This window comes from Cadophora gregata, assembly GCF_030347475.1.
Source record: "Cadophora gregata isolate MNR1 chromosome Unknown scaffold_8, whole genome shotgun sequence".
NCBI classification, from domain to species: Eukaryota; Fungi; Ascomycota; class Leotiomycetes; order Helotiales; family Ploettnerulaceae; genus Cadophora; species Cadophora gregata.
In genome coordinates, this window is record NW_026695931.1 from 153,102 (window position 1) to 169,530 (window position 16,429).

Here is a 16,429-nt window from a genome sequence, read left to right on the forward strand (position 1 = left end):
TGATAGTTCCTGGCTGCTGCACGTCAGCAGAGTCACTGGTTTCATTCAATAATCTCTTCATAAAGATTTACAAGGGCTGAATGTAAGGCTGGGAATTGACGATATAATTCGCGTGCTGTCGATCGCATGTTGTTAAATGACAACAGAATGATGAGTAGCATGTATAACATAGAGCAGGGTTAGACATCTTACCACGCAAAAAGAAAGCCCGAAGTAACCTGAAAGTAGAATCTTTCACACTCGTAATACTCAGACTTCAATGCCTAAATCATAAAATACGGACAAGAGCCATTCGACCTTTGTTGACAAAGGCGGAGCTAAGCGACCGCCCCCTCTTCCGTGCTCGCTAAAGCCAGCTTGCCCTAATGCAGAGTGGATCCAACAAAGCAAAACGAAATTGGTTACACGGGATCTCTGGATCTCAAATCTTCGGCAGTAGGTAAATCACATCTGTGGAATGTACAGTGCAAAAGAAAAAAGTAAAGAGTGGGCAGGTATAAAAAAGTAGACAGGATAGCAAAATGAAATTTTTGTATATTCAGCTCCCAACCTGGATCGAACAGATGACCTGAGGAGAAGTGTTTGAACTGCAATCCTCCGCTCTACCACTGAGCTATGTGAGCTTGTCTGATTGGCTGAAATCTTGTTATTTGGATAGATGTAAGGGCTGCTAAAATACTCGACCTTGGTGAGTCACTTGGCTACCTAGCAGAAGGGAACGAGGACGACCTTGATCTTTAGCCTTGGCATGCAAAGAGGAAACTTCTTTAACAGTTTCTCAAATAACTTTTACCTCACTCTACAAGGCTTTAGAATGCACTCTCTACTGGCTCCTTGTAAGATACAACAGGTTGTTCTCGTAGGTCACGTGAAATGCGAAGTCACTGTTAAGTCCGAAGCCTTGTCAGATGCTGCGACAAGACTTTCTATGTAATTTGGTTCAAACGTGTATTTCCTTTATAGTATAAAGAAATCTATAGACATAAATATTTATCCAACAGAGAATAGTCAACAATTAAGACTCTCCCAGCGCTCAAGTGCAACTCGCTAAAGCGACGCGGGAAGAAAGTGTAGCCGAGTGAGGATGCGGATGCATGTGCGGACATTTAAGTGCTCTGATTGGGCGAAGGCGTCTCATCCGGATCACGTCTAAAATAACTCTTGAAGGAGATGAGAGAATGCCTTGTTTGGGGGAACTCAACATTTTCGTGGACTGGAAGCCATATTAAGGTGTTTTCATGAGGGCGCTCGTCTTTAGAACGGGACTCCCTCAACATTTTACTGGCTCCAAAGTATTTAAGCTGCTGAATTTCTGCTGTGACTCTAGATCTCCAACTGTTTTAAACAATCAATCTTATCTTACATCCAGACAGCAAGCAAAAATGGGCTCAATCACTCAAGGTCACGATACTCGCAAGCTATTCACTCCCCTCCGCCTCGGGACCGTGAACCTTTCGCACCGCATTATCATGTCCCCTCTCACCCGAGCTCGATGTCCCGGTAGCATTCCTACATCTTTGGTAGAAGAGTACTATACTCAAAGAGCTACACAGGGTGGACTGTTGATCAGCGAGGGGATGCATCCTAGTTTGATGGTTGGATTCCATCCATGGTTACAAATCCGCCTTCCAAATGCTAATGGGCAAATCTAGGCTGAGTACTTCGTCAACGTGCCGGGCATGTTCGCACATGAGCATATCCGAGCTTGGAAGAAGGTCACGGATGCAGTTCATGCCAAGGGAGCTTACATGGCTTGTCAATTGTGGCATGTGAGTTCCGTGACTTCATTGACCACAACCTAAACCAATATGCTGACATGACTATCAACAGACCAGCCGCTTCGCAGTATCGGTCCAGCTTGGTGGACGTCAATCACTCAGTTCATCAGCTACTAATATCGGAATGTCGAATGGTTTCACGACCAAAGGTCGGGTCCCACACGAAGTATCGAAGGAGATGAGTCTCCAAGAAATCAAGGATACAATTGAGGACCACGTACATGCAGCAATCTGTGCCATCGAGGCTGGGTTTAATTGTGTTGAGATCGTAGGATAAGTTCCCCTAGACAATAAAAGTGCAACTGACGATGGGTAGACTGCCGGTAACGGCTATCTCTGCGACCAATTCCTCAATGACAATGTCAACTTTCGAAACGATCAGTACGGAGGTGGTAAGGAGAACAGGCGCGCTTCACCCTCGACCTCCTCGATGCTGTCATAGCTGCTATTGGTGCCTCGAAAACTGCGCTGCGCTTCAGTCCTTGGGGCACTGTGTGGATGCCGCTGGGTTCCAATCCTATCCAGACGTTCCGATACGTGTTGAGTGACGTCGAGAAGCGAGGTGTGGCATATGTCTGCCTCACACAGCCACGGACCGATCTCCTACTGGAGGAGAGTGCCAAACTGGGGAATCTGAACAAAGCTGTCAGAGATGGCAAAGTCGTTGCTGTGGTTGAAGACTTTCATCTGAGGCATTTCGAGGAAGTGTTGAAGACGACGCCGAAACTGGCAACAGGAAACTATAATGGGGAGAACTGCTTCGAAGAGGTTGAGAAGGGAGAGATAGATTTTGTGACGTTTGGGAGATGGTTTATCAGTAATCCTGATTTGGTGGAAAGAATTCGAGAGGGAAAGAATTTGACGAAGTGGAACAGAGAGACATTCTATACGGCTGGAAAGGAGGGATATACGGATTATCCTGTTGGAGAAGGCATCTCATATTAATCATGGCACATGGATGCCAACGAAAGAGATTGTGAACCATTGCAAAGCTGTTCCTTTCAAAAGGCTGAACTAGAGTCGTCGGAAGGAACAAAGTTTCTGCGGACTTCTTCTAGACGAGCCACGTGTTTTGCTACATGGTATTAGATTTAGGAGAACGAATTTGGTGGTAATCATACCTGCATTATCCCATCTCTTACTGAAGTGTTTGATCATGGTGAGTAATGAGTCGGCTGCTTCGATATGGCTGTTGTCGGATGCCTCGGACCAGAGACGATAGTGCATTATGGCCGCTTTCGCGAGACTGTGTGGAGGGAAAGGAGAAATCGCTTCGCAATCGGCCTTCTCGATACTTCCGTTAAATTTCTTGGGGAGTAGTCTGATACGAGCCAAAGCAGACTTGAGAGATTCTGGAGCGTCGGAACGAGTGAACTCAACAGACAAAGCTGTGCAGGGACGTGGCTCGTAAATTGTCATCAATGCACTGGGCAGCATCAGCCAAGGGCTTTCAAACAAGACAGGATGTCAACCTGTAGCACATCCCAATAGCTCCACAATATCTGGGCCATGGTTCCGGGGACTCTTCTGGCAAAAGCATGGAGAACGACGTTAGAGTCTTTGCAATTTGATCTACAGATTCGGCGTTGAATCTCTTTGTGACCTTGTGGTTGCGTAGATGCATCACGAGAATGTCGAGAATGTGGGGAACTTGTGCCTGCCTCGAGAAGGGGCCAACTCGGACACTTGACGGAGTGGATAGTGGTAGTGCCTCGGTCGATGTCAGCCTGATACCATCGAGTAACAATTAGGGAAAAGTACATTCTCATCCCCTCTACCACCGTCTCTTGGTAAGTGTTGAGGCGGCCCAAGATTTTGTGTTGCACAAGGCCTATCTCCTCGCTCAATGGTGTACCATCTTGAGGCAAATCTTAGCTATTGCCTTGGACATTGCGCTTGCGAAGCGGTACCTGTCAAGCATAACGATACCCCACCATACCCGGAGGCAAACTTCTGTTATCGAATACGCTTCTTGGCTGGTCGATCCAAGGCAGTCAAGTGTCTGCTTCAATCCAATCGCAACGGCAGCTCTGGCAGTTGTCCCGAGAGATATGGAAGCTGTAGGCTCAATTGCATGCCCGACTTCAAAGAGACACATCAGCAGTCTCGATTGAACCACCTCCAAAGAGTGGATGTTCGCGGCTTCCACGACTGCAATGGAGCTCTTGAGTAGAATGTAGAGCGACGAGAACGATTCCCGAGTTACACTTTCCACAGGCAAGCTAACAGCCAGGGCCATGCTCAAAGAGAGGAGGCTGTACTCGGCGCAAGGTTGTGTGAAAGCATGGGGTAAACGTTCATAGTAATTTCTTTCAGCAAGAACGGGAAACCCTGGAGCATGAGCGAGTCAGCACCCGCCCAGTTTCCATGCTGTCAGAGTATCGCAGGCCATCAAACTGCGAGACGATCGCGCGAACGTGTTATTTTCCTGCTCAGTACCTACATATTTGGATGCTGTCGTAGAACTTCGTAGCTATCGAGCGAACTTCGGATATGTCCCCAACGGCAAGAGCGAGCTTTTCCGTAATGGTATTTTTGACACTTACATTGAGAAATACTGCATGGTCAGACGCAAAGTGCGAAGGGCCGGGGAACCAGTTACCTGCAGGCGGGTTGCAAAACTCATGAAAGCCGAGCTATCACTCGGAGCCGTAATCTGGGATTCATAATGGCAACGACGCCCAAGACTGTGTCGATTTAGCACAGTAAACAAGTAGGCATCGAGACACTTACCGATGGCACAAAGAACAGTTCGGCTTCATCCGATCACATTTTCGTTTTGGCTCACGGCATGCCACACAGGCTTGCGCTGCGAGGGCGGGGTTCATCGTCACAGACATGCGAGGAGGTGGGTACTCTGCTTAGCCTATACGATTTTGTCATCTCAATCAGCTGCAGACAATGCTGAGTGGTGAGTGTTCGCGTCTTTGATGGGGGAATGATAGCAATCTGTCTTATCCATTGTGTTGGTTGAGTGAGTTGAGTGAGATATCAAAATATTGATGCTCAGCAGTCAGTTGAGTTGTCACAAACGCGAAGCAATTTTGAACCCCAAATTTCGGTCGAGCCACATGCCACGTGATTAATATTCACAACCACGCTGCCTACTCTATTCTCGAAAACTTTACATCAACATGTGAATCCTACGATCTCATTCTTATCAGCAATAGTATTCTCCTCGAGATCTGCCACTGGCATAATAATAGGTATTCATTTTGTACGTATCTCGCTGCGACTCACGTGTTTCGCTTAGCTAGCGCTGTTCCCAACCTCACTAATCTCGTAATTCCACCACCATCCCATCTTTCCCATCAACAAGTCAGATCCCGTATCTTTTCTTAGAAATCATGCATCAGCTCGTACCCTTCCAAGGCTTTCAGCAACCCTGCCAGGAACAGGAAGTGATGCGAGGCAAACTTCGCATTGATTCGGTCGCACACCGGGTTCCCGCAACGCTCACTTCGTATTCCCAGGACTCATGCAACCCCGCTGCAGAACAGATCATCAATTCTCCACAATTCTTTTTCGGATCAGTGCGGCTCATAAAAGCTTGGCCACCTGATACGTCAGGTCGAAAGAGCGCTATATTCTTCTAGGCCACAGCTAAATCCACTTGGGCAAATAGCTATAGCCACTTGCTAAGCTTCGGTTAGATTTTCAAGTGACTACACCCGTATATTTATCAACTACACCACCCTGTACTAATTACTAAGGCGCGCAAGGGAGATTAATATAAGGGTATTACACGGAAAATTCTTAGTAATACTCGTTAGATAGGTACCTAGGTAGTATAGAGCACGCTGTACTAGTTACTACACTTTCTAATCTAAGTACTAAGTACAAAAACAGCTCTCTATTCAGGTGTCTTAGATACAATTATTAGCAGGCTAGTCTTCGGTACTTATAGAGCGTTAGCTCACTGAAGCTGACACTCAAGGTTGATTCTTAATAGCAACTAAGGGACAGGAGTACTCAAGAAGGTGCACGATAAATTTCATTCAGGATACATGAATTTAGTAGTTAATTATACGTATTCGCGAGTATCCTAAATGCACACCTCATATCCGAGACTTGGCTGGCTTAGCAAGTGGATTTAGCTATTTGCCCAAGTGGATTTAGCTGGCCCCTTCTTCTAAAGCGAAGATCAGAAGGACCCCTCCAAGACAATCAGAAGCAAAGACGGGGACGCGTACCCTCTGTTGAGGTCGGAGTAAGCATAGCCGACTATGTCAGTGTTGTCAGCTTGATTTGCGACACTCAGAATAGAGAGAACGTTCATGTTCCATGTCTCACATATTCAGGCAGCACGATTGGGCTCTTTTTTTTTCAAGATGAGTGCAGAGAGCTGCAAAATCTGCATTGACCCGCAATCGATTTTCGATGGGCCAAAATGGAGATCTTCCTGCCATCTCCATTGTTATGACCGACAACAGTCACTTTTCCTTCGTATTTTCTACAGTTCGCTTAAGCACGGCCCTCTTTAGGTACCGTTGCCATGCAACCACCGCCCGGCCACCCGACCCGCACCGCCCAGTGGGGAAACTCAAGCTGTCAAATCAATTGATCTACGGTGAGAGATGTTACCTCGCCCGCCTTCGTCATTTATTGATTTTCCAGTTGGCCAAGTGGTAACGAGGACTCCTCCAATGAGCTTGAGGAGAAGGCTGGGGACCCAGCATCCGTATGTCCTGACAGATGCTAAAATCCCAGTAAGCACAGGATTTATCATCTATTTCTGGTACGAGCCATCGAGAAAATGCGATAATGCGTCATATTTTCATTATTTGGTCGGTTGTCCTGTGCCGAGCTGCTTCTTGAATTTTGGTATTTGAATCGCTGTCCCCTTCCAAGACTGTCTTTTTCTCAACATCCACTCCGACCACTCTCGTTTTTGAACACTCACATTCGCTATGCATTCTCTTGTTAAGCTATCTATGGTTGCGGGAGCTTCTGCCTCTCCGCTGGTCGCAAGATCATCATGCTGGTTTGGACTTACGGCATCTGGAGGACAATCGGGTACTCTCGGCCAACTTCCTGATGGACAGATCCGAATTGGAGGAGGACTAGCACCTTCCAGCTTCTCTATTGTTGATGGCAAGGTTACCGATGAGTCTGGCTCTGGATGTCTCCTGACAAGTATGTGTTCCTTGAGTCGAAGTGAAAATTACCAGTCACTGATAACCCGTAGACAAAATCGAACAGTTCCAGTGCGACAAGAGCAAGGCGCCGCTCCCAGGATTCAATATCAGTAGCAGTGGTTCCTTCTCATACTCCGATGACACCAAATTCTATGCCTGCCCTGCGTCTGATTCGGAGTGGAATGTCTACACGACCCCAGTTACAGGCCAACAGAAGTGTGTTGAAATCACTTTGACTGCCAGTGGTTGCGGTGCCTCTGCCCCATCCTCGGTTGCCCCAAGCGTCATCATTTCGACCGTGACGGTATCTGAGTGCGGTCCAACCAACCCAGGGGGTCATATCTCAACTTACCCCCCAGGACCTCCAGCAGAAACTCACCCAACCTCTCCGCCACAAACCTATCCCCCAGGACCTCCTGCAGAGACTCACCCACCATCTCCACCGCATACCTATCCCCCAGGACCTCCTGCAGAGACTCACCCACCATCTCCGCCACAGACATATCCCCCAGGACCTCCTGCAGAGACTCACCCACCATCTCCACCGCATACCTATCCCCCAGGACCTCCTGCAGAGACTCACCCACCATCGCCACCTCATACTTACCCTCCAGGACCTCCTGCAGAGTCTCACCCACCATCCCCACCTCAGACTTACCCTCCAGGACCTCCTCCTCAGGGCTCAACTTCAAAGCCTCCTCATTCTTACCCATGGACAAACACAACTGTGGCTCCTCCAACTTCTTATCCTACTGCTCCAAGTACATACATTCCATCGACCTACGAAACTACCACCACTATCATCACCAGAACCTCAGTCACGGACTGCCCGGTGACCTCGACATATACCACTTCCGGAACCACCAGCTACTGGACTGGCACTTCGACCTCAACTACCTACATTACGGAAACATCGACGATTTGCCCGAAGTGCACAGGATATCCCACACACTCAACTGAGACTGTACCAACGTATACTCCTACTACGAGTTCCAACGGTACCTATCCCACTTACATGCCAAGCTCTAGCTCGTCTACAGTCTATCCCACAAGTTCAAAGTCCTCAAGTTCAATCGAGACATATACTCCAAGCTCTAGCTCCCCATCAGGCCACCCTACATACGCTCCAAACTCGTCCAGCTCAGTGGAAACATACACCCCAAGCTCTAGCTCGTCGTCCACAGTCTATCCAACGAGTTCAAAGTCCTCAAGCTCAGTAGAGACTTATACCCCAAGCACATCTACCTATCCCACAGGATATCCTACCTGGGCTCCAAGTTCATCCAGCTCAGTGGAGACCTACACCCCAAGCTCTAGCTCCCCGTCAGGCTACCCTACATATGCTCCAAGTTCATCCAGTTCAGCAGAGACTTATGCTCCAAGCTCGTCTAGCTCGGTTGAGACTTATACTCCAAGCTCTAGCTCCCCAGCAGACTACCCTACATATACTCCAAGTTCGTCCAGCTCAGTGGAGACTTACCCAGCAACCTCAGTGTATCCAACCTACACTCCGTCCGAGACTCCAAGCTACACACCCTCAGAGACCTACACCCCAACCCCCAGCGGATATCCTGTCGAGACACCAAGCTACACTCCCTCCAGCTACATCCCCACAACAACATCCACTCCAGTCGATACCTACCCAGCGGAAACAACCACCGCCCCATGGGGCTACCCCGTTGAGTCTCCAACCACCCTCCAAACCATCACCTACGCCCCTACTCCATCAACCCCAGCTGGATACCCGACAAACCCCTACCCAACCCACTACTAGAGGCACATTTCCAGAGTTGAGATTCATGACATGATATGGCAATCTCATGGTTTCGGCTTACGGTCTCACGGCCAGCATATTAGACTTCACTTCTTCTACCTTCCTTTTTAAAGCATATTAGCATTTTTGGGTTCGGGCTTTTGGGTCATGAGGCGTTGAATCAGTCGGTTTTTGGAGAAAAGAATGACAGAACAGAACAGAATGAATGGATGGATGGTGGATAGGCTTTGTAATGAATGTTCTGAGATTTGGCTGGGACATTGCGATTGTGACGCGATGTGATGCGGCATTGGGATCCTGGATATCTGGTATATGTGCCAATGCAGGGATGGAAGGAAGCTTTACCTTACCTTAGTCAATGATAATCTAATCACAATTGAACTTTAGAAGTGTGTTTATAAAACTTCCCTTGTGCGATCCTTCGTGCCTTGATTTTCACGCTCAAAAGATTTCCATGGTCCATTTTCCTTTCCAGGTGTTGTTTTGGCTGCACGGCATCGCTAGTTACTTGAGATGTAGCCATGAATGATATGAATTATTTCATCGTTCTCTTTGTCTATCACAGGTAAAGTCAGCGAATAAACATGTATCTGTGCTAACTAGCAACACACACTCATCCCAACGATAGCCCATTGCCAATCTCGCTTAACCTCGAATCACAATACCAAGCTCGAAAGTCAACAGACCTAGAGAATGGTATCTCGAGCTACATCTCACGTCTATTGTATAACAAGTGAAATCTCAAACAAGTCTTGTACATCTAAGTCAGATCAACTGCAGTACGTGCCCACCCCGTTTCATCCCTTCAGCCTCCTAATGAAGCCACTTACTGACTCAATATCGTAGCCAAGTCTCCACAAAATATATGTACAACATAGATCGAAACTCGAAATTCACCTCCAGCAGCAATGACCTCGCCACTAGAGCCAGAGTCCCAGTCCAAGTCCAAGCCACAGCTCCCAAAGATCGCAACACCAGCTGAAGTCAAAGCCATTCTCCTCGCCAATTGGCCCTGGTAAGCTGTCCCTCTCTCTCTTACAAAAAGGAGAAAGTAAATCTCCAATCCGCTGGGAAACACAACTGCTAAATTTAATTAAAACAGGGAGGGCAATTGGGGAGGAATGATGGACAGGATGATGGAGGATATGCGACAGATAGGCATGTTGGTTGAGTGTGAGGGTCAGGAGGGGTATTTTCATGTTATTTGGCCGAGAGGGGTGGAGATGGAAGAGATGGTTGTGGTTGAGAAGGAGGGCAAGGGGAACGCCCAGGGGGGAAATGGATGTTGAGCTGAGAGTGGAAGAGGGAATGGAAGGAAAGGAGATTGAGAATGAGAAGTAAGTTGACAGCGAGTCTTGGGATGACAACGATTAGAATCAAAATCGTCTGAGAAGGATTGGAGTGTGTCTAAAAATTGCTGAACAATGGCTGTGACGAGCCTGTGGTGACTGGGAAAGTGGAGCAAGTAAAAATGGTTCTGAGAATGAGACCCCAGTTGGTCGGCTGGTCGCATGGATACTATTGAAGCTGGTATTGATTTAAAGATTTGAAGAATGCATGATCCATTTCTACTCCTGTCACTATCAATGAGTATTGCGCCGTCGGCTTTCTTCCCGATGTCATGTATCATTTTTGTCGCGCACTCTCTATTGTCATGAACCCTCTACCGTCTTCGGAAAGTACAAATCACTCCCGGAGTTCAAAATCATTAAATGAGGGAAGCAAAAAGCCAAGATCAAAGAACCATATTTCATGCTATTTTTTGACTGTTGATGATTATACAGTGCACCCACCAGGTAAGGCCAACGTAGAAAGTCCTGAGAGCTTCTCTAAATGATTGAAGAAGCCAGCTTGAGCCAAAGAGGTTATTTATACCAATCTCTCTACATAGAACCGAAAATAGCGAAAGAATCACAAACAGTAAAGTGAATTTTTTACTTATACATGAAAGGTAGAAAACCTGTGAGTTTGTTGCCAACCTCCAGATATCATGTTCCACTACCAATTCCTATTCTTGCTTTTCCTACTAGAACACTGAAAGGAATCGATAATTTGACAACTCTGTCGTTCATCCTCAAGATCGAAGTCGAAGGAGAGAAATGCGGGGTATCTCTCATCACCCCTCGGTTGGCCTGTTCTCAATTCTGGTCTATTTGTGCGACCTTCAATAAAGCGAAGAAACTTGAAAATGTTGTATTTATGTTTATTCTTGTGCAGAGGAAGGAATTCTCAGACTCAATCTACAAGAAGAAGTACCCAAGGAATCACTGACGAGGTGAATTCTAAGTGGAAATTAGTGAAATATTTTGTGCATGCAAACAGGAGACGACGCTTCACTGGATTGAGCATCACCTTGTACGCTGTAGGTATAAATACTGCCAGTTCCCGCAAGGAGAGAGGAATCCTCGACACACAAATACAATCGAATCGGCAGTGCCGATTTCGAGATCGTCGGAGGTAGAATCTGCCGCTTGCGATTGTGTGGACTTCTCTCCTCTCACTGCGAAAAACAAATAAGTAAACAGAACTTCTAGAAAAACGGGTTTGAGTCTTATAGGTTCCGAATATCCATGAGCTTTCCACATGTCGCGTTCCGCTTGAAAATGGGGAGACGTTTGTTGTCATCTCTCCTGTGGCTGTCATTCTGTGATGCCCAAATTCCGAAGAGAAGCAATCGCATTTGAGAATTATCACACGAGAGCATCGCAGGCAGAGAAGCAGAGTGTAAGGAACATATAAGCAGGAGTGGGAACTCGCAACGCACAATCCCTCAGAGACAAGAGCACATCCGATAAAATCTCCCCCTTTTCATGCTTTCAATCCTGGAACACTGCTGTACAATTGCAGAAGCTTTAAATAGACTGCAAACGCAACCATTGAATTCACTGAGCCAATTTATTGGCGGTCAAGTCAATATTTCTTTGTTATCAACTACATTTAGCTTACAGTGCTGCACAGCGACGCTACCCTCCACTGAATTAGAATCGTGAGATGTCCCGTCCGAATATCCAGTTTATGGACCTGTAGCACAGTCAGGGTCAGGAGATTTAAAACGGAAAGAGAGGAAAATATTGTACCAGTAAATGGGTATCAGCAGCTTGTTCCTCCAGCTCACTGTTTGAGTCAAGTATGCGCCTCTCCAGATCAACCAGGCCATTCGTCTATCTTTCGGTTAGAGATCCCCATATAAACAATTGGGAGAAAACCTACCCTTTGACCTCTGTTCCACCGTCCGCTTGCATAATGGCTTTCATATTTCCCAGATAGGTCATGACACCTAAGTTCTTGAAGTTGAATCCGTTCTTTTCACTCAAATTCCCTTTATTCAACGTCTTTCCCAACCACTTTGCTTCTTGATTAGCAACTTGCGCCGTAGCAGGCAATTGCGACTTCTCCATCACTGAAACATCCCCAATTGCAAAAACGTCCTGCATCGTCGCTTCCGGAACAATCTCTCCTTCCGGCAAGGATCCAGAGCGAGGTATCAACTTAACACGGAAGTGGTCATCGACGAGGAGACCTCCAGAGCGAGAGTGACGTTTAAGTGACCATTTCTTGGAGGATGGTGAAGAGACTTCTGTGGAGAGCGTGGCGGATGTGGTGGGGTAGGTGTGTACGTCGTCGAGGGCTGCTTGGACGAAAGGGTTCATCATGAGACCAGTAGACCAGACGCACATTCCTACGCCGATTTCGCCGTCTTCTTTCGTCTTGAGGGTGAAGCATCCGCCGTCGTTGTCGGGGTCGGTTGTGCCGGGGAGGCCGGGTTGGAGGGATTGGATGTGGTGTTCTGTTTTGATCTGAATGCCGTCGCGTTTGAAGAGGTTGATTGCACTAATGAAAACTTGAGATCAGTTATGCTTTTTTCGGCGTCGATGTGGAGGATCTGAAATGGGCTAGTAGTATATTGGGGTGCCAAGTCTCCTGCTATGTCATGATGAGAGAAGAGAACGTTGAAAAGAGACCACATACTAATTGGCAAGAGACGCATCAAACATAGGCAATATCTTCGGTGCAACGTCGTATATTGAGATTTTGATGTGAGGGACCAAATTGGGGTAGAGTTTCTTCAGATCTTCATGGCAGAGATCGAAGAGTTCTGCTGCAAATTCGACGCCAGTGGCTGGGAACATCAGTAGTGATCATGAGATAGGTATATGACTTACGGCCACCACCAACAACTGCAAAGTTCAAGAGCTGATCACGGAGGTTCTCTGAAGTTGTAGGACATGAAGCTGTCTCGAAGCCTGGGCGACGTTAATGATGTACAATGGCAAATAGGGAAAGCGTACATTCGAGGATTCGCTTTCTGATCTTCCTAGCATCACCGACATCTTTCAAGAAGAAGGCGTTTTCTCTTACTCCAGGAGTCTTGAAAGTCTGGCTGTAACAACCGACGGCGATGACAAGTTTGTCATAGTTCAAATCAAACACCTTCCCTTTCTTCTTAACCCGGAAAGACTGATCTGCTTCAGTGATACTTGAAGCTTCGTAAGCCTTGCCAGACGTATGTAGAGGTCGTCTTGCAGTTATCTCTTCAACTTGGATCTTCTTCTGGTTGAAGTTGACATCATCTGCCCAGCCCTGGAAGAACTCCACGCCCTTACCCCGAGCTCTGACAGACTCGAGAGTAGTGCGGAACTCAAGTGTGCCGACAGCTGTAGAGGCAAGCAGCGGAGTGAAGACGAAGTAGGATCTCGGTGATACGACGACAGTTTGGAATTTCTTCTTGTCAAGTTCTCGTGATAGGACGAAGCCGGACCAGCTGCGATGTGTAAGAAGTGGATCTGATATTGGGAAGACGAACTTACCCTGAGCCTAGGATGACTACACGTTCACGATCTGGGATGGCATTAGAACTGTGATCAGGAATGTTTTGTAAGAAAACTTGCCTCCTTTAGAAGCGTCGAGTTCCTGGGTAGAAACACCCCTTCGAAGAAGTCCCTGCACAACCGGACTTCCCCGGAAAGCCCTTGTATTTCTTACAGAGGTATTCAGAATCGAATTCATATCTGAAAGTAAAGAAATTTTTGAGGGACGATTTTCGGAGTTCTCAAATAAATTCGTCTCTTGAAAAAGGATTGAATGTGGAATGCCGCTGGTATCCTATTCTCGAGATCTTACTCCGGTATCATCCGGATACAGTGGAACGTCGCGTCCCGGGTTTTGTGCAATCCTCCAGTTTAGTAATCAGCACTATTAAGCGGGTATTGAATGGGCTTGTGGGAATTGAAAAGTCATTACAGGAATCTGGGAGCATGTGAAGGTATTTTGTTCCGTAAATCTGCATGTGTTGAAGATTTATGTCGAGAGTTTGTTGATGCCGAGGCGATAAGAAGAGAGGTCATGCTAAGACGGAAAAGGAGAAGGTCCAGACACGCTTTGGTTACCTATGTGCACGCCTACAGTTATGCGCAAAATATGGTCGTTGAATGCCAGAATGGAATGAAAGCAATTTCAAAGATAATACATCTCAATATAGAGATTGAGTTAAGAACTTAATAGAAAAAGTTGAACATTCTTGAGTCGAATCGAGTGGTTCCTCTACTGTAGTACACAATCAGCTGGGTGCCCGAGGCTACTGGCAAGGCTGAAGTCAACAATCCAACGCCGTCGCCTACTCTCCACAACACCAACTCAACCAATTCACTACTATGGCGCCAATCCGCAGGTATCTACGGATTACGAAGTTCTCGGTTCTTGAATGCCGAATCTACGTTGATAATCCATCTCTGGCAGAGAGCTGGCTACTCAACCCTCGAAATCCAATTCTGCCTCGCGTCATCGAAAGTGTCAGACCTCTTGTTCTACCCAAGCTCCGCGAAGAGAATGAACGCAGCAAGGGGAAAGGCAGCAAGAAGAAAGGAGTGAAAGATGTTGTAGTAGAAGGTCTGCCATCTCCTGGAGTCTGCGAGATAAGTACTAATGTCAGCAGAGGACTTTGAGGTCTCTATTTTCTTGACTGAGACCAGCACACGCCACTCCCTCCTTACGAAGCAGAAGACCTTTCGAGAACCGAACAAGAAACCCATACAATCGAACTCTGCGAAGCTCACAGGAGATACGGGCGATGCACCGATTGAAGTCGAGGATGGGCCGGTCATTGCGAGGGAAGAGAGCGACGAGGAGTTGGACCTGCAAGAGGTACCGGATGCCGACGATGTCCAGTCCGAAGATGGCCTCTTCGTACCCGAAGGCAGATCGAAACGGCCCAGAACTACAACAGCTACCTCTCAATCTTCCAGCCCAGGGCTCGAGCCCCTGCCAAAACGTAGGAGAGATGATCCTCCTAAGGAGGAAACCGATGACAAGAAGAAAATGGCGATGGATACAACCTACGATGGCTTCTCGATCTACGGGCGCGTACTCTGTCTGGTAGTCAAGCGAAAGGACAAGAAAGGCAAAGCCCCGGCGAGTTTGGCAGGAGGACAAGCCACGATGGAGAATTGGATATCATCTACACAGATGCCGCCAGAAGACGACTGATGCGAAAGAAAACCTCGGCGCAGTCTGATCTGATACAAGCCATGGCATCGAAGGCGAGGTACATGCGTGGACCTTCTTGAGATCCCCTCACTTTTTGACACCTGCAATGGCATCATGCGCGATGGCCCGCACGTTTTGGCAGGTCGATCACGCCGCCTGTTGTTGCCCGTAAATCAAATGCGCAGCAGAATGACATGCCCAGAAACCATATCACTCGTCAGCATGTTTTAGGTGGACGAGATCACCACGCGTGTTGTTGCCGCAGCAAATGATCTCATGTCCAGAGCTCGATTTAACAACGCTAATCGGTGTTTCGTATGGCTGCTCAAACACCTACTTCGGCCGTCGTACCCGCAAACCTATTTATTTCTAGCATGATGATGGCGACAAAGCTCTCCAACCCTGATGCCGAGACCGAATTCCGACACTCGAGCTCACTTCCCTGAGTTTTTTCTTGGGGTAAAGGGTGATCCCTTCTCCAAGCATGTTATGACCTTCAAGGATATGAATGTTTACAGAGTGGACGAGTAGGAGATCGAGATTGTTTGGTGAGACGCTGAGCGGCTCGGCGGTTGGGAAACTTCTCAACTGAAGTCTGAGCGGGGCGCTTGTTTTTGAACTTTCTCTGTGATATCGGTCCTGATGTCCAACTGAGATCCCGAAATGTTTTCAATTGGTCATCAACTTGCTGGCCAACGGCCAAGGTGTGGTTAAAAGTGCGAAATAACAATACATATGGTTTCGGAAAGTGGTCTAGCTTTGTTGATACGAAGAAATGAGTATTCCGAGATATCACGAAAAGGCCACCCCACGCCGCCTTGCTTAAACGCCGTCTGGGGTCTCTAAACGCCAGGATGCCATACGACATGTCACAAACAACAACATCAGTATCAGTCGGCTCCCGGGCCGCTTCGATGCTCTGAATAGCATCTTTGACTTTCCGCTCTAGCTTTCCGCTCTATCTTTCAAAACAGCAACACAGTACATCCATGTCCTTTCGCATAGCCAGCGCGTACCCAAACCCCCAAATCCAAAAATACAAACAGCCTGATTCCTTCACATCTCAGCCTCAATCCCGCCAAACAAAACACCCTGCACAAAATTGAAACACATCCAAAAGGCAAACAAGCGCGTTAATAATCACAGCCTCACGTCAGGCTCATTTCTTTATTTCAGCGTGGAGTGGAGCTGGCTTCCCGTCCCCAGACCTGAGTGACCGGCATTCGATTGACTCATCTTCTTCCCTTGTCACCGCC

The 16,429-nt window shown here is 47.4% G+C and overlaps 9 protein-coding genes and 1 non-coding gene across 11 annotated transcripts; 6 read left to right on the plus strand and 4 right to left on the minus strand.

Annotated features, from left to right (window-relative positions):
* Window positions 1-540: 540 nt before the first annotated feature.
* On the minus strand, window positions 541-623 carry ONS95_013627. The gene has a single exon. It is a non-coding gene; the product is annotated as a tRNA-Cys (tRNA).
* A 759-nt stretch (window positions 624-1,382) lies between these two features.
* Window positions 1,383-1,652, plus strand: ONS95_013628 (uncharacterized protein; the record flags this gene model as incomplete). The annotated part of the gene is made up of 1 exon (XM_058507267.1): window positions 1,383-1,652. The coding sequence occupies one exon, from the start codon at window positions 1,383-1,385 to the stop codon at window positions 1,650-1,652; it is 270 nt and encodes an 89-aa protein (XP_058356436.1).
* Window positions 1,653-1,679: 27 nt separating this feature from the next.
* ONS95_013629 (uncharacterized protein) lies at window positions 1,680-2,055 on the plus strand (the record flags this gene model as incomplete). The annotated part of the gene is made up of 2 exons (XM_058507268.1): window positions 1,680-1,769; window positions 1,831-2,055. The coding sequence occupies 2 exons, from the start codon at window positions 1,680-1,682 to the stop codon at window positions 2,053-2,055; spliced, it is 315 nt and encodes a 104-aa protein (XP_058356437.1).
* A 221-nt stretch (window positions 2,056-2,276) lies between these two features.
* On the plus strand, window positions 2,277-2,723 carry ONS95_013630 (uncharacterized protein; the record flags this gene model as incomplete). The annotated part of the gene is made up of 1 exon (XM_058507269.1): window positions 2,277-2,723. One exon carries the CDS (start codon window positions 2,277-2,279, stop codon window positions 2,721-2,723), a length of 447 nt encoding a protein of 148 aa, XP_058356438.1.
* Window positions 2,724-2,779: 56 nt separating this feature from the next.
* Window positions 2,780-4,017, minus strand: ONS95_013631 (uncharacterized protein; the record flags this gene model as incomplete). Its single annotated transcript, XM_058507270.1, has 5 exons — window positions 2,780-2,853; window positions 2,900-3,204; window positions 3,251-3,489; window positions 3,540-3,636; window positions 3,689-4,017. The coding sequence occupies 5 exons, from the start codon at window positions 4,015-4,017 to the stop codon at window positions 2,780-2,782; spliced, it is 1,044 nt and encodes a 347-aa protein (XP_058356439.1).
* Window positions 4,018-4,090: 73 nt separating this feature from the next.
* On the minus strand, window positions 4,091-4,618 carry ONS95_013632 (uncharacterized protein; the record flags this gene model as incomplete). Its single annotated transcript, XM_058507271.1, has 4 exons — window positions 4,091-4,109; window positions 4,325-4,335; window positions 4,381-4,465; window positions 4,512-4,618. The coding sequence occupies 4 exons, from the start codon at window positions 4,616-4,618 to the stop codon at window positions 4,091-4,093; spliced, it is 222 nt and encodes a 73-aa protein (XP_058356440.1).
* Window positions 4,619-6,688: 2,070 nt separating this feature from the next.
* ONS95_013633 (uncharacterized protein) lies at window positions 6,689-9,201 on the plus strand (the record flags this gene model as incomplete). The annotated part of the gene is made up of 2 exons (XM_058507272.1): window positions 6,689-6,914; window positions 6,967-9,201. 2 exons carry the CDS (start codon window positions 6,689-6,691, stop codon window positions 8,688-8,690), a joined length of 1,950 nt encoding a protein of 649 aa, XP_058356441.1. The 3' UTR covers window positions 8,691-9,201.
* A 397-nt stretch (window positions 9,202-9,598) lies between these two features.
* On the plus strand, window positions 9,599-9,979 carry ONS95_013634 (uncharacterized protein; the record flags this gene model as incomplete). The annotated part of the gene is made up of 2 exons (XM_058507273.1): window positions 9,599-9,705; window positions 9,793-9,979. 2 exons carry the CDS (start codon window positions 9,599-9,601, stop codon window positions 9,977-9,979), a joined length of 294 nt encoding a protein of 97 aa, XP_058356442.1.
* Window positions 9,980-11,035: 1,056 nt separating this feature from the next.
* On the minus strand, window positions 11,036-13,980 carry ONS95_013635 (uncharacterized protein). 2 transcript variants are annotated; one of them, XM_058507275.1, is made up of 9 exons: window positions 13,580-13,931; window positions 13,499-13,529; window positions 12,980-13,452; window positions 12,854-12,934; window positions 12,660-12,810; window positions 11,901-12,521; window positions 11,768-11,851; window positions 11,637-11,711; window positions 11,036-11,575 (listed from the first exon to the last, which is right to left on the minus strand). In XM_058507275.1, exons 1-8 carry the CDS (start codon window positions 13,695-13,697, stop codon window positions 11,669-11,671), a joined length of 1,602 nt encoding a protein of 533 aa, XP_058356444.1. In that variant the 5' UTR covers window positions 13,698-13,931; the 3' UTR covers window positions 11,036-11,575; window positions 11,637-11,668. The 2 variants fall into 2 exon arrangements, with proteins under 2 accessions (XP_058356444.1, XP_058356443.1); XM_058507274.1 differs by having other exon boundaries at window positions 11,397-11,851; window positions 13,580-13,980.
* A 361-nt stretch (window positions 13,981-14,341) lies between these two features.
* Window positions 14,342-15,173, plus strand: ONS95_013636 (uncharacterized protein; the record flags this gene model as incomplete). The annotated part of the gene is made up of 2 exons (XM_058507276.1): window positions 14,342-14,576; window positions 14,623-15,173. The coding sequence occupies 2 exons, from the start codon at window positions 14,342-14,344 to the stop codon at window positions 15,171-15,173; spliced, it is 786 nt and encodes a 261-aa protein (XP_058356445.1).
* Between the last annotated feature and the right edge of the window lie 1,256 nt (window positions 15,174-16,429).